Here is a 15,286-nt window from a genome sequence, read left to right as displayed (position 1 = left end):
AATAAAATTTTCACATACTAAAATCAACTTGCTGTCCGGGTAACAGTGAACGTGTTAACAAAAGGGAGACCTCAAATCTACTTATTAGACTTTTGCAGGCCTTGTCATGTAGTCATAAAATCATAACACTACTTTAGACAAATATTTAAGAGTACCTAGCAGTACCTGACCAAAAGAGTCGTAATAAACATATTATATGAACATTTAAATTGATATATTTTCATTGCAAACTATGTACAGTATTTTCAAAATATTGACTTATTTATAGTACTAAAGTACACTCATAATATGACCCGTTGATTAACATTCGCAAACTAATTGCGTCGTTGCAACACTACGTTGACAAAAAGATACTGTTATCAGCATTAGATCATCTTTTTTAATCCTTTTTTCCTTGGATTTTTCTTAGAGGCCAATGATTCATGGCCGCACTAAAAGTTTCAGTTTCAGTGATTTAATCCACGCAGAATTAAGAACCTTAATAACCTTTAACAATCTTTTCTATCTGTCCCAAATTTCATCGAGATCCATGCAGCCGTTCTGGACATAACCTATAACAAACATCCATACGTTCGCATTTATATTAGTAAGATTGAAATTTACCAAACGAATATGCGATATTCTTAAAATTACTGAAGCAAGATTCTTAATATTTACCTACTTAGCATAATGTACTAACTGGCGTACTTTTATTACGACCTTCAAACTCAAGAAACGAGTAAAGTTTAAATCTTTGACTTACATCATCTTTGTAATCCTCCTGATTAAGAATTTTATTAGACTGTCTCGCTTTATAGAGCCGTTAATCTAGACTGCTATTTCACGCGTCACCAGTTTTTCCATACAGATTTTTATAACTTTCTTTTTCTTGCAAAAGTTAACTATTTTCCTAGCTGCAAATTTTGACTATCTGTTATTGTAAAAGAAACATGGAACAGTTTATATTTTTAGGATAAAAATTCTGTGACTATAGCTTTACTGACTATATGTGTAGTCAAACGTTTAAGGGCCATAGTTTACAATAAGGTCTAATCCTCTTTATCTATATTCTTTCCAGTGTTATTCTCGAATGAAGAACAGAAGCAGGCGGTATTGCAATGGGTGTCAGAGCACGGGTCGGTGCGTGTGGACGAGCTAGGCACGGTGTGGCGGCACGGCTGGCTGCTCTGCGGCGTGTTAGAATCCGCGTTGCCCGGCGCCTGCGCAGGACATCCACCGACACAGCTCTCTCTGAAGCACGCTCAAGCAATTGCTGCGCAGTACCTTGGAGTTGAACCGGTAAGATATATATATAATCATTTGAGCATTTTTACTGGCTTGGTCAGTGATTTTAGACCTTAAATAGCCCATTAAACTAATTCATTGTATAAAAAAGTAATTGCAGTCGATTAACTGGTTTCTGTTTATCTTACAGGTATTTTCTCGCCATGAGCTGGAATCAAATGATAAGTTAAGCAAACATCAAGAATGGAGACTGATAACTTACATAGATTCTGTTCGTGAAGCTATAATGAAAGTCGCACCAGCCGTTGTAAAATCCAATTATCAGAAACCTTCTAAAGATACAACTCAATTTACCCTTGACTACATAGCAAGAGGTTCGGGTCTTTCAGCTGCTCAAATAAATCATCCGATGTACTTTACAATTTATCCAACATCCCAACAGTCTTTAGACCCAGGAGAAATAACAATAGTAATTAACGGGCCGAATGATACGTGTGGAGTGAGAATATTGCCACCTATTTTGGGTAAGGCACAACTAATAAGACAGCAATTGCTTGGTATGAGATCCCAGTCAGGCTTTACAGAAAATAAACTGCCTTTAGCCCACGGAGCAACTTATTTAAGAAATTATGGAAAAAATGACATGACTAAAACATTTTATATACCAAAAACAAATTATGACATTGATATTGAAGTGGTATCTTCCCAAGATCACGTTAAAATAGGTTATGTGGCCAAGTTAGAAGGGAAACATGAAATTTTTATCACCAGTAAAGGCCATAATATTGTGGGATCACCATACACTGTAACGGCTACTAAAAATATTTTAAACATACTGGAAAAAGATAGTTTTTCTCTCGAAGATGGGGAAGAAATAGATATAGTAGATGTTAAATCAGACAGAAAAGTTGTAGTAAGAATTGTTGATTTTGTTACTGAAAAAATGTTGCTAAAAGATGATGGAGTCTTAGAAAAAATCTCCGAAGACGAAGCCAAATATTTAATGGAGAAAGATACTGAAGTAGAAAAACATTTATCACCAAGTACCCAAACCGATAGCATTATTCCTACCATAAAATTTGACGATGCTGGAATAAAATCAACAAAATTCAATGCAGCAGCTAATAAAGTTATAAAAATAAATAAAGTGTGCAAATTATTTAATGACATTGTTAAAGAAAAAGAAACTGTTTTCGTTAAAGACGATAATCTACAATCAAAAAATCAACAGGACATTCCAGACGTGGTAAACTCAACACTTGGTGAAGCTACTATTAATGCGTTTCTATTATCAAACAAGCGCGACAAAGTAATTGTTCCTGAGAATATTTCGGTATCAATTTTAACAGAGAAAGTTAGCAACGCTGATGATTCATTTCTTAGTGCTCCTCCCGACAAAGACGATATCAATTTCGCCGAGTTAAAAATATTACATGATGTCCCATTTGATAGTGAAAATGAATCCAATGATGTAAATAAATCAAGCAATCCATTTTTAAATGAATCTATTGCTCATGACGATAAAATTGGCAAACTCTTGGGTACATTTGTAACTTCAGAATTTGAAGCAAATAAGAACCAAAACGAAGAAACACAGGATGCTCCAATAAAAATAATTCTTGAATATTCAAATGAAACGCCCTTAATAAATGAAACAAATCCTTTTATTAACAATGATATTGTAGTAATAGATCGGCCTAAATCTCCGATATTCAAAGACATTGCAAGCGATTCTGACTTTTTTGATCTTCACAGTGATCAGTATGAAAATTCAAGTGAGAATGAATTTGTTAATCCTTTCTTCGCACACCAACATCTACCTACTGGCAATGATAAAGAAAACTTACCCGTAGCCGATTTCATCATTGGTGCTCCCGTATCTTTACCTCCTGAAATAAAGTCATTATCTCAAGAAACAACCATCGACTCATTGGATGGATCAAATAAAGTAAATAATAAAAGAGAAGTATGCGTCGAAGAAAATCACAGAACATCGGAAATCTTTTGTTCTACTTTTGAAACAAATTTCAACACTACAAAGGACGAATATTTAAACATTAATTCTAATGCAACCGATACGATGAATAATGATAATCTATCGCCGAAAAAAGAAATGAGGGATTCAGCATATGTAAGCATTGATGAAAATAATACTTTACCAGATAGTAATAATAATGACAATACCGTCTCAAAAGGCTCTGAAACTAAGCAAAAACTTTTAAATGACTACATTTTGTCTAATATGGGTCCAGCCGAGCGAGAAATATGGGAAAATTGTACAGAATTACAACAAAGTGAAGCAAACAAATTGCAAGAAGAGATAATGAAAGCAAACAGAAGGGATTTGAAAAAGTCAAACTTTACACCAATTGTTGAAGAAAATGATAAAATCATTTCTACAGGCATGAAGGGTTTAAAATCAGAAAACGAAACACACACTGAAACTGATCCAGTAACACTAGCCTTTGCTGAAATAAATCTTCTCTATAATGATTACTTCCCAAGTTCTGAAAACAGTTCTACAATAAACGAAGACCATAAAAATATTGACAGAGAAGTTGACCAAATGAGTGAATACCAATATGTCAAATCTGCGTCTGAATACGAATCAGATGTGATGAGACATGATAAACAATCAGAAGGTGAGATTTCTGAGATTCAGGCAAACGTAACTGAATCAGTTTCAGTAAGTCAAACCCTTCGTGTGGACGAAAGCATAAATAACAACACATTCCAGTCACAAAATGACGTTTCTGTTAAATTTGGTGATGTTACATATTCTAACATTGTTCTTGAAAAAAAGAAATACTGGGATGAAAAAATACGACAAATCGAAGCAAAAGAAGAAGAATCACGGAAATTACAAAGAAAGAGACGACCTTCTGTGAAACAGTTAAGGCATAACGATTCACTTAGCAAACGAAAAGGAAAACAGATTATCAAGAAATACCTTAGTACAAGCGATAAACAAACTAAAGAGACAGAAAATCAAGCGCAAGTCGTAAATCTTGAGAACCAATCACAAAATAATGAATATGACAATGAAGTTAATGTAAGAAGAGTTAAAAATTGGAAAACTTTTTGGGATAGCAAATTAGAAGATGAAAACAAGGAAACAAATCATCCCCATTCTAGGATTGACTCTTCTTTGTCTGATGAAGTATTTAATGCAGTAACAATCGACAATGAGAAAGAAACAAAATTGGATTCGAAAACACAAATAAACACTTCAAATTCAAGTTCACCGGTGAAACAAGAAATACCAGAAGAAGTTTTTAAAGCATTTGAAACAAGTCCTAAAAGGTTTTTCGGTACTTCTCGAAAACAGATTCTCAATAAAATTGATAGTTCCTTAGGAAAACCAAGTGCAGTTAAGGAACCTTCTATAGACAATAATGAAACGACTTGTGAGAGCGGTTTAGTATCAAGTCGCATTTCTCTGTTCCATACCATATCTCAAACGGAAGAAATATCATGGACACAACGAAAAAGTCAATCAATGCACAACATATATCACCGAAAAGACAGCGACTCTGAAGTATTAAAACCAACACACAAGATAGAAAGTGAAGAAAAATTAGATGCACTCCAACCCACCAAAGAAGAAAATTTGAATGAAAGAAAACAAATTGTTAAAAATATAACCCTTAAGGAGAAAAGAGCTCGAGTTGCTGACAAATTTTATACTAAAAGCTTTGACGAAAGTAGTTATCATAAATCAATAGAAGAAGATTTCTCAGATCACGATTCCTACGTGAAAAAAACTATTAAAACTATGAATAGTTCACTTCCTTACAGTTCAAGTAATGATTCTAATAATACTCATAAAATGTCCAGTAGTAAATCAGAAATGGATATATTCAATAAACTATCAAATAAATCAATCGATGAAGATTTTGATAAATATAAATCATATGATGAGTTGCCAAAAGTAAGTGTTAAAAACTTTATATCCTTGTATGAAGACGTTACGAAAACTGCAGAAGCAAGTTCGACAAGATTAAATTATAGTAAAAGTCCTGGAAGTTTTGATAAACCTAGCAAGGTTGCGTGCTTAATTTCAGGTTAGTATAAAATTTCTGTTATCTTTGTATATGTTGTTGAATGTTGCATCGGGATGCATTTCTCTAATTATTTTTTAATTTATTACAGAAACAACTGCAACAAACGAACCAATCATCACTTCAACACCAATTCCTAAAAATATTACTAAGGAAGTTTCCAGGGTTCATATAAATTTTACGGAATCTGCTATAAATCACGTCACAAAAGATTCTAAGTTTACTAATGAATTTAATGGAAGTCCTATTCAAGACATAGATAAGAAATCAACATATTTTAATTTACCAGACATCGATTTAGAAATTGTGGAAAATTCTTCAGATAAGTCAAATGAAATTTCTCCAGAAAAAGAAATCGAAAACACTTCTACTGATTATAAATCTCGCTTTAAATTAGCAAAACAATATTTTCAATCACTCGAAGAACTTAGAGAAGTGAAAAAGCCGAAAAAATTAAACGAATGCGAATTACTTTTGTATAATAAGTCAAACGAATCTCTTATCGATAACGAACAGAAACCAAACGAAAAAAAGAAGATTAAATCACATACGATGCCGTCGTCAGAAATTTCTAAATTTTGGAATGAGCTACAAGAAGAAAATAACGAAAGCAAAGATAATAAATTCATGAAGATATCAGAAAAGTTTCACGTTGAGGATTTCTTCACGGACGTAATGGAGGGAAGGTTAAGCAGACAAGGTAGTTTGAGGGGGATTCCCCACAAGAAAGCAGTATTAGAAGCATTCAGATCGATGGAAAACATTTCTGATAGTAAATTAAGTCCTTATGAGCTTGCCGTGTCTCAATTTAATGATATTGAAGACCCAAGGAAAAAAAATGCACAGACATATCTTAACGAATATCCATACTTACCTACTACTGATCCGTCCAAATCTCATTCCAGATTAGATGTACATGCATCTGGCTTAATACCGTTTAAAGAATTAAAAAGGGTACGAAGAAATAGTGTACCAGATTTAAGGTTAAATCCATCTTTTACTGTCGATTTGTAAACAATTATTTAATAAAAAAAAATCAATCCATAATATCTTCTTCTTGTCCATTTTTCTATTTCTCTTCTTGATCTTTCTTGAACTAGAATTTAATGTTTTATGACTATTGTAATTATTTTTAAGCTTTTAATTTTATTTTTAATATTGACGCAATATGTAAAGTTTAATAAGTGACTAAAATTTGGTAATTTTTTCGTTTTATATTTTTTGTTAAGTTTTTTTTGTACAATTGTAAAGATGTTGAATCTAATAACTATAATTTAAGTATATAAGAATAATTATTTATTTTCAAATAAACTATTTAATTTAATTATTCCGGTGAATTATTTAAAAACCTACCATTAAATAGTTTTCTATCCAAGATTGTCATTCATAATAAAAATAAAATTTTGACTACTTTAAAATCATAATAAAAATCATAATTTTTTTCTCGATCAGACAAAAAAAGAAACCATAAATATGAAACTATATTTTATTTTATTTACATTTACAATAATAAAAAACTTATGCTAACGCAGAACATACATGGCTTTCTGAGTCCAAAATCTCCGTTAAAAACTTTATGTTCTCCATTTTGTCAAAGATAATGACAGCAATGACTAAGTTTTATAAAGAGATTTTGGTGTCAGAAACCCACAGTAATCAGTCATAGGATGATTATTCACACAATAAATTTTGTTTTTTAAATTATTAAGATTGCAAACTATTATGAAATATCAGTTAAATTTGCATCAAGAATTTAATTATTATATTCATACATCATCAGCTCACTATGTGTACGTCCCCACCGAGGGGCTCGGAGCCTTCCCTAAGTTATGGGTGATTAGACCATAGTTAACCACACTGGCCAGGTGTGGGTTGGTTGACTTCACACATATCTTTGAATTACTTCTCAGATATGTGCAGCATTAAGATGTTTTCCTTCACCGTAAGAACGTCAGATAAATGTACATATGTCAATCGGAAATCAAAAAACACATTAGTACATTCGATTCGAACTCAGTACCTGCAGATTGCAAGTCAAGTGCTTGGCCACTGAGCTACCGACGCTCCACACATGTTTGTAATTATTATTACAAACATCGAAATTGGAAAAACATATTGTCTATGTTCAATCACATTTTTTTGACAACTCTTTGGATACAAGTATCAATTAGTTTAGAGATATCTTGTTTTTTTAATCTATTATTAAACGAATTTATTAATAAAGCTATTATTATTATACATTATGCTGCTTATTACTGGGTTTCTTTTGGTTGAGGTCTTCTAAAGTTTCAAAGGGACTAAGTAAGTGTTTGTTCAATTCGTCTACACCTTATTTTATCACATAACTATGTCACTACACCATAGCACAGTACACTGGTCACTTTATATGTATTTGAACGTAATTGGAAGTGGAGTTAGCTCGTCTCCAGTCGAGCCAGGCCTTCACTTGTGGGTCTGAACGGTTACCACGCGCCTCCAATTGTTGGTAATATGCTTCCCTGATGATACGGAATGCATCCACACTTCTGTATGGCAGTTTTGTGATTGGATCAATGTAGCGGGCTGGTCTCCTGAAAAGATTTAATTTTATTAGGACATAGAGGACATCGACTTACTAATATTATAAATGCAAATGTTTGGATGGATGGATATTGTGGAAATTTGGCATAGACATAGAACATAGTGTGGAAGAACACATAAGCTACAATTTAAGTTTTTACTATTTCCGAGCGGACGGAGACGCGGGCGCAACTTAGTTTGTTTATATTTAAGAAATACAACACTAGTAAGTTTACTTAATGATCCAAAGTAATAAGACAAAGTATTTGATTAGTTAATTTTATTAGTAAAAAATACTCAAAATGTATGGAAAACCATAGGAATATGTACAAATCATAGGCATAACAAAATGGATAGAAATAACTTACTTTGTGACAGCGCATAATAACTCTCGTCGTTTCTTAGGTATTGAAGTTGGGAAGCACGATTTAAATGCTTTATTTCTTATGTCGTTTTCAAACGATATTAGTGTTCTTTCATAAAACTTGCAATTAGCATTCTTGGGTTTGCTCTGTTTTTCATTTTTCCTGTAATTACATATTATTAATAATATACACAAAATTTAAAATTACTCGGAAACGGCTCAAAAAATCTTGATTAAACTTGGCACAGATGTAGAACATAGTCTGGTAGAACACATAGGTTAATTATTTAGGTTTTTTTTAATTCAGCGCGGTGAGAGTCAGGGTCGACAGCTAGTCATAATTATTTAATCGTAATTATGTTTATTCTACATGCAATTATTTAAATAAAAACTAACAAATTATTCTTTCTTTCTTAGTAACTCAACTCGTAATAATTATAAAATAAGCTTACAATTTAACATCTTCAATTTTAATTTCTTCATCAGGACCAACAACATCCATCTTCGTTCTCGTATCTCTTTCTAATTTTATATCACTCTCTTCAACTATTGGTTTCTCTTCAGTCACTGGATTTTCATCAGTATTTTCTACCGTTGATTCTAGGTACGATAAAAAAAAACACATCAGAACACAATACATCTCATCATCAGCTCAGTACACATCCCCACTCAGGGGCTCAGAGCATACTCCAAGTTAGAGGTGACTAGGCCATAGTCAACTACACTGGCACACTGCGGGTTGACTTTATACATATATTTGAATTTCTTTTCAGATATGTACAGGTTACATCATATTTTCCTTCACCGTAAGAACATTGGATGTAAATTGGATTCGAACCCAGTACCTGGAGATTGCAAGTCAAGTGCTTAACCCCCGAGCCACCAATGCTCTATTCATGTAGACCAGTGGTTACCAAACTTATTTTGTCTACTGCCCACTTTGAGAATAAATATTTTTTTAGCGCCCTCATATTTTCACATATTTAAAAACCACTATAACTTCAAATTAAATTAATTAATTATTGTGACCTATATATGTATATTAACGGAGAATTCTAAAGGAAACTTTTACTATAACCCGCTTGTGACCTGCAGCGCCCACAAGGGGGCGTTATCGCCCACTTTGGGAAGGACTGATGTAGGTCATGTCTATTACCTTTTTCAGTCTTAATCATATCCTCATCTTTACTATCATCCAGTGACGTAGTATTCTGTATCTCTTCAGGTATGTTTCCAATTTCTGATACTAATGGTTCGGGAACTGCAAATGAATGATATCTGTAAATGAGAATTAATATTTATTTAATAGATTTATCAAAATATGTTCTCAATTTTACTATATAATATAAATGTTAAAGTTTAGATGGATGGATGGATGTTTGTATGAATGTATCACCAGAAAGGCTGCCTGGATCTTACTAAAATTTGGCATAGATATAGAACATAGTCTGCTAATGAATTTGTTTTAATCCCACTCGAATGGAGTTGCGGCTATTTGGACAGATTTTTATATCTTTCTAATATTATAAATGTGAATGTTTAGATGCATGGATGGATGTTTGTGCAATCTGAAGTGCTGCATGGATCTCGCTGTAATTTGGCATAGATGTAGTAACCGGTATCAGAGAACACATAGGCTTCTTTTTTAATTCTACACGGACGGAGTCTCGGACTGCGGGTTTATATTGAATATAAGAAAGAGGGCACATGTTTTAGTACACATATTTCTATTGTGGAAACTAATAGTATTTTGAGAGGTTACCTTATTACAGGTCCAGTAATAGTTTTCTTGGTGGGACGCACTTTCTTCCTTTCTAATTCATTTTGTTCAAATCTCTCTAGAAATATATAAAAAGAACATGTGTTAAAAATTAATAGTATGATTTAATAAATTCCAGCTTGATACCTTCACATGTTTTAAGTAAAAGAGTCTTGACAGACAGACGGACAACAAAGTGATCCTATAAGGGTTCCATTTATTTCACATGAGGTACGGGACCCTAAAAATTGTAATTTGATATTTTTTCTTTCATGGTTCATATGTAAAATAATTTACATAGAAATTTACTTATATTAAAGAATATTGTTATGGGTCAATATATTGTTTATAAAATAAAAAACCAAAACTATCTTAAAATTACCTAAACTTTTAAGATTTTCTTTTTCTGTAATAAGAGCTTCTTCTAGTAATTCTTCCTGTGTCAGAACTCTCTCCTCTACTTTTTTGGGCTTCTTCTTTTTTAACTCCGATCTTATTTTGATTCTTTGTTGAGTTTCCGCAGATTTAACTGCTGTACTCTGTCTTATTGATTTTCGTTCTGAAAATAGTTTATGGATATACAAAAAATCATAGAAATAGAGTTAATTGGATTATAGAGCAGGACTTGGTTATTTCCCATCTTGTTGATTGAATTTGTACTATGATAAGATGGAAAAAACCCCTGGTTTATGCATATATAGTAATATTATATACTAATAAAGCTAAAAATAATTGTTCTTTTATCATATCTTTACATTTCATATTTTATTTATGGATACATACCTATTGATGGATCGATTATAGATTTATCAACTTTTTCCACTGGCACTGTCGTTGTTTCTTCTTTAATTTTGTGTTCTTTTGGTTTCTTTACAACTCTTTTTGTTTTCTCTGCTACACCTTTACGTTTTCTATTTGGATCCTATAACATTTTCATCATTATTTTTACATTTAAAACATAAGATTAACATCATGTAGGGTTATATTCAAGCTGCTTCATTATATAAAAAAAAAAATCATTAGTAATAAAAATTGGTGAATCTAGGTTATTAGATATTTCTCTAAGCCAAGTACTTAAATTTGGTAAATACTAGCCTTGTATGCTTTTGCGTTAACTTTTCTTTTCTGTTTTTCTTCATCATCATGATCAGAAGTTGGCTCGTCATTTTCATCAATATCAAAATCTGAATCCACAACATCTTCCGTTTCTTTTTCTTCACTAAAAAGATAAAAAAAGATGATCTATTATGCCGTTAAGAAGTATTTTCAGCGAATTTCTCGGTATCTATAATGACAAACAAAACAAATCGAAATGTGTGGCTTGCACTCGGGTATTTTTTTTTTATAGTATTGTAAAATTACAAAGATACTTTACTATTAAATTAATCGTTAGCAATTAATGAATGATACAAATAAATTTATTACATACACATAGTCGTTGTCTTCTTCAGCTTCTTGAAAACCCCCGTAAGTTGTTTTATAGAATTCGTCTTCCTCTTCTTCGTCAAGCAACTTTGCCATTCGATTGCCAGCGTTGGAGCGCTTTTCTCTTTGAGCCATGTTTAACTAATGTATTTGGTCACGACAATTAATTGATAATAAGTAACCGCACAGTGTATTTTTATTTAAAATGCTTTACTTTGTGAACAAAACAACTATAGGCTGAACAAGCTCTCCGTAAAATTCAATGACATTGACATAAGATGTAGAAATCTGACATCTGTCAGTGACGCTGGATGACGTTTACTTTTAAAGGCAAAGGCAATGAGCATTCTGCCACGTTTGTGGCAATTTTTTTTTAATATTCTTATAAATTATTTTTGTAAAAATTTGCAGCAAAAAAGATATTTTAATTTCTATATAAATAAATTTTTACTCTCTGCGAATATTGACAAACGTCTTTCTATACATAATTTGCTTTTCCATGAGCACATTATAGGCCGCCACGCGTATTGCTCATGAACACTTTGATATTACATCATTTATTTATTTGTTATTTCTCGGCCTCGCCACTCATTGTCAACGTGAACAAGATTATTCAATTATTCTTGGAGATTAGTCATTTCATTTTGTTCTGCATTTATTTATCTATTTGCCGCCACAAGAATACTGGCAACAACTCTATAGTTTTAAAGACCATAGTAATAAAACAACATATTATTTTGTGCGATTTATTTAATCTTTAACAGTTATTATAAGTTATTTACTTCAGTCGTCTTAAATTGTTATTGAGAAATCTGTCCCTTCACATAGATGGCACGAGTTTGTCTAATACATGTCGTTTAACAAGTTTCCATACATTTTACACTTGGATACAATTGATATTTTGATGTATTACTGAACTGGGGACAGGTAAATTTTACATTTTAATAGGTAGACATTACATACTATTGTTCAATTATAAATTAATAGGTAACTATTTATTGCAATTTGTAAATTTTCTAGTCCATGTGACTTTATATTTTATATGATGAAACTGGTATTTAATATTTTTTATTATTTTTTTAAACTAACACGTTAAAACAACAAAGTATCAAGACAAAAAAAATAAGTACATTTATTAAAAAAAAAACTTACTTAAAAAATAAAATCAAGAACAATAATTAATTTTACGCATTTATATATTACTATTTTTTTTTTAATATTTATATTAATAAATAATCAAGAGATTACACACATTACACTATTATGGAATGGTCTGGGTGAGGTTATTAAATTTTTTATGATGAATAACATTTAAAAATATTCTTCGTTACATATATAATATTATTAATTATAATATATAATAATAATAATAAATATAAGATAGACTTTTCAAACGCTGATCTGTACATGAAGAGCGCTATTAAAAAAAAATTCAAAAAAAATTTTTTTAGTCTGCGAGACTCAAAACATTTTTATAAATTTAAAAAATCTCATCTATATAATAAATAATTTAAGCTTATCTATTTTGAAATAAATCATTCGTATTTTTAACAAATAACATTAAATTGTGATTTGATATAAACTTCTAAATATGAAAATTACATTTGTTAAACAAATATCACTGATGATGATTTTTTTTATATTATAATACAAACTTTCATTTATAAATGGTATTTAATACAAACTAATTAATTTGGAATGATCATTTAATTAAATTAATATATTTTAAACTCTCAATCAATAAAAAAACAAGTGCAATGTAAATAAATACCTTTAAATATCTTAATATATATTTAGATATAGTGCTACCTTCACACTGTTACACATTTCAAAAAATCTATTCTAAATATTTAAATCCCAAGAATTTAATTACCTACATTTCATAACTTTATCTGTGGTAGGAAAAGTTGAAAAAATCAACTAAAACTTTTTATAAAACATATTGAAAAAAAAAATCTTTAATTTTTTTATGCGTCAAACTATCAATATTTTCTTTTTGTTTCATTATTTGAAATGTGTTAAATGTAAACCTGGTTTGATTTTATTATTAAAAATGGAAAAAAAAATCGGTATTTGATTTTTGAGCAAATATACATCTAGTAATATGTCAATTGCAAATGACAATTATCATTAGTAATGTGAAAATTAAAATTCATTTAAATCTTATCCTAAATATTACATTTATTAAAAGAGTGATAATTATAGAATCGAATTTGACTACTCATATTTAATCTGTACAGGATTAGCCATAGAGCATGCAAGTCAATACAGCTTAAAAAATTGTCCCAAGAGGACTACATGGAAATTTTAAAAATATTGAGATTATAAAATTATTAAAAAACGTGCGTTCATATTTGATCAAAGATTAAAACTTAATAAATTTTATTGTCTGTATGCATAATCATGATTTTGTGGTAAAAAAAACAAAAAGAAAAAAAATCAATTGCTTAAGTATCATCGCTTCGATGCTATTAATATGAGAGGTAGGGAAAATACTGCTCGAATTTATTATTTTGTAGTATGCAAGCAAAACATAGATATTAAAAAAAAATCCCACGAAGGTCATATTAGCAACTAAAAACGCGTAACGTATTAAATAATTTCCAAGTTAAATTATTTTTTGTATGGCAAAAATATGCCAAATATAAATGATGAAACATTTTATAATCTAGATAAAGGAAAACACTACAATGTCCTTCAACCCTGTGGACAATATATTACAATAAATCCTTGTCCTAACAAGAAGCACAGATGTATAAAAGATTGTTCTATGGTTACCACTTTTTTCTATTCGTCAAACATAAACATCGGTTTTGATTTTATAAAGATGTTCTCTCTCTCTCTCTCTCAAACACATAATACATCTCTTCTCTCTTTCGTGTAACGAAAAACGCATACAAGTTACGTGACCTTGAAATTTCGTTCCCGATTGTCATCATATTTCCTAAACTAAAAGCTTTATTTTAAAAAGTTTATATATGTTGTTGTTTAAAAAGATATAAAGAGTACACAAATTTGGTTTACACGATTACGTTGACCATTCTCTGAACTTTTTAATACGGTTAACTTCATTGAGTTTAAATATCAAAAACAGAAAAGGATAGGAGTAAGAATCAATATTTTTATTAATAATTCTTAAGGGCATCTATGCTTCTTTGGTTGTAAATCGGATCTTATACTTAATTATAATAGAAGAAATCTTAAATTTTATTTATAGAAGTAAACAATGAACTACGGTACATTACTAGTGAATTACTTTTATATTTTTTTAAATTATCTACTGTATATATGTACAAGATTTCAAAAATCTCAAAGGATACGACCGGTACGAGATGTTAGTGTCCGTTTGACTCACAAAGATTATTTGGCACAGTTTATATTGAGCGATCTTGTACCAAATAATTAACTAAATAATACAGGGTTACTTTTCAAAAGCAATTAATTCAAAAACCTAATCACAAATAATAACAGATAATACATTCATCAAAAAAAAAAATTGTTGTCGCTGCCTTTTTTTGTTCCAAAAAAATATAATAGTTTAAGGAATTTCAAATAAGTTTATTTTTTAACTAGAACGTAATAAAGTGATTTTAAAATTCTCTGCTTTTTTTAATTAAAAATAATCATTTTCAAAAAATACTTTTTAACAGTGTAAAAATTTGAAAACTTTTGTAAAATAACCCTGTACGTATTTAGCGGCATTATTTTCTATAATGCTTTACTTTTTAAATAAAAAAACAACATTTGTCTAAACAAATACATATTTAAGTAACATATAAATTTGTCTTTTTTATAATTGTACTAGTTTCAAATGAAAACCGTTTAGGGAACGTACCCATACTACGTGACCCGTTTAGCGGGAGGGAGGAGTCTTTAAAAGACAGTCACAGCGGG

The 15,286-nt window shown here is 30.5% G+C and overlaps 2 protein-coding genes across 4 annotated transcripts in view; one reads left to right on the top strand and one right to left on the bottom strand.

Annotated features, from left to right (window-relative positions):
- Positions 1 to 6,460, top strand: part of LOC106122530 (probable serine/threonine-protein kinase DDB_G0282963) — a 29,194-nt gene extending 22,734 nt beyond the window's left edge. For all 3 annotated transcript variants that reach the window (XM_013318546.1, XM_013318544.1, XM_013318547.1), the window contains 3 exons: positions 1,058 to 1,278; positions 1,415 to 5,288; positions 5,377 to 6,460. In XM_013318546.1, coding sequence (XP_013174000.1) covers positions 1,058 to 1,278; positions 1,415 to 5,288; positions 5,377 to 6,299 — 5,018 coding nt within the window. In that variant the 3' untranslated portion in view covers positions 6,300 to 6,460. The remainder of the gene's footprint in view (positions 1 to 1,057; positions 1,279 to 1,414; positions 5,289 to 5,376) is intronic.
- Positions 6,461 to 7,504: 1,044 nt separating this feature from the next.
- YL-1 (Vacuolar protein sorting-associated protein YL-1) lies at positions 7,505 to 11,652 on the bottom strand. Its single transcript, XM_013318313.1, has 9 exons — positions 11,397 to 11,652; positions 11,063 to 11,186; positions 10,751 to 10,889; positions 10,350 to 10,526; positions 9,971 to 10,046; positions 9,365 to 9,486; positions 8,661 to 8,808; positions 8,213 to 8,371; positions 7,505 to 7,855 (listed from the first exon to the last, which is right to left on the bottom strand). Exons 1-9 carry the CDS (start codon positions 11,525 to 11,527, stop codon positions 7,663 to 7,665), a joined length of 1,269 nt encoding a protein of 422 aa, XP_013173767.1. The 5' UTR covers positions 11,528 to 11,652; the 3' UTR covers positions 7,505 to 7,662.
- Positions 11,653 to 15,286: the final 3,634 nt, after the last annotated feature.

The sequence above is a fragment of the Papilio xuthus genome, unplaced genomic scaffold (assembly GCF_000836235.2).
Source record: "Papilio xuthus unplaced genomic scaffold, Pxut_1.1 DF826923.1, whole genome shotgun sequence".
Taxonomy (NCBI): Eukaryota; Metazoa; Arthropoda; class Insecta; order Lepidoptera; family Papilionidae; genus Papilio; species Papilio xuthus.
The sequence above is the reverse complement of the archived record's forward strand: the minus strand, read 5'-3'. Positions and strand labels throughout refer to the sequence as shown.

What these genes read in the sequence shown, in the direction of transcription:
- YL-1 (XM_013318313.1), bottom strand. Translation starts at nt 11,527, where the DNA reads ATGGCTCAAAGAGAAAAGCGCTCCAACGCTGGCAATCGAATGGCAAAG. An exon ending in AGAAAATCTTAAAAGTTTAG is followed by an intron (nt 10,047 to 10,349) that starts GTAATTTTAAGA and finishes ATATATTTCTAG; the next exon opens with AGAGATTTGAACAAAATGAA. An exon ending in ATTACTGGACCTGTAATAAG is followed by an intron (nt 9,487 to 9,970) that starts GTAACCTCTCAA and finishes TCTCATTTACAG; the next exon opens with ATATCATTCATTTGCAGTTC.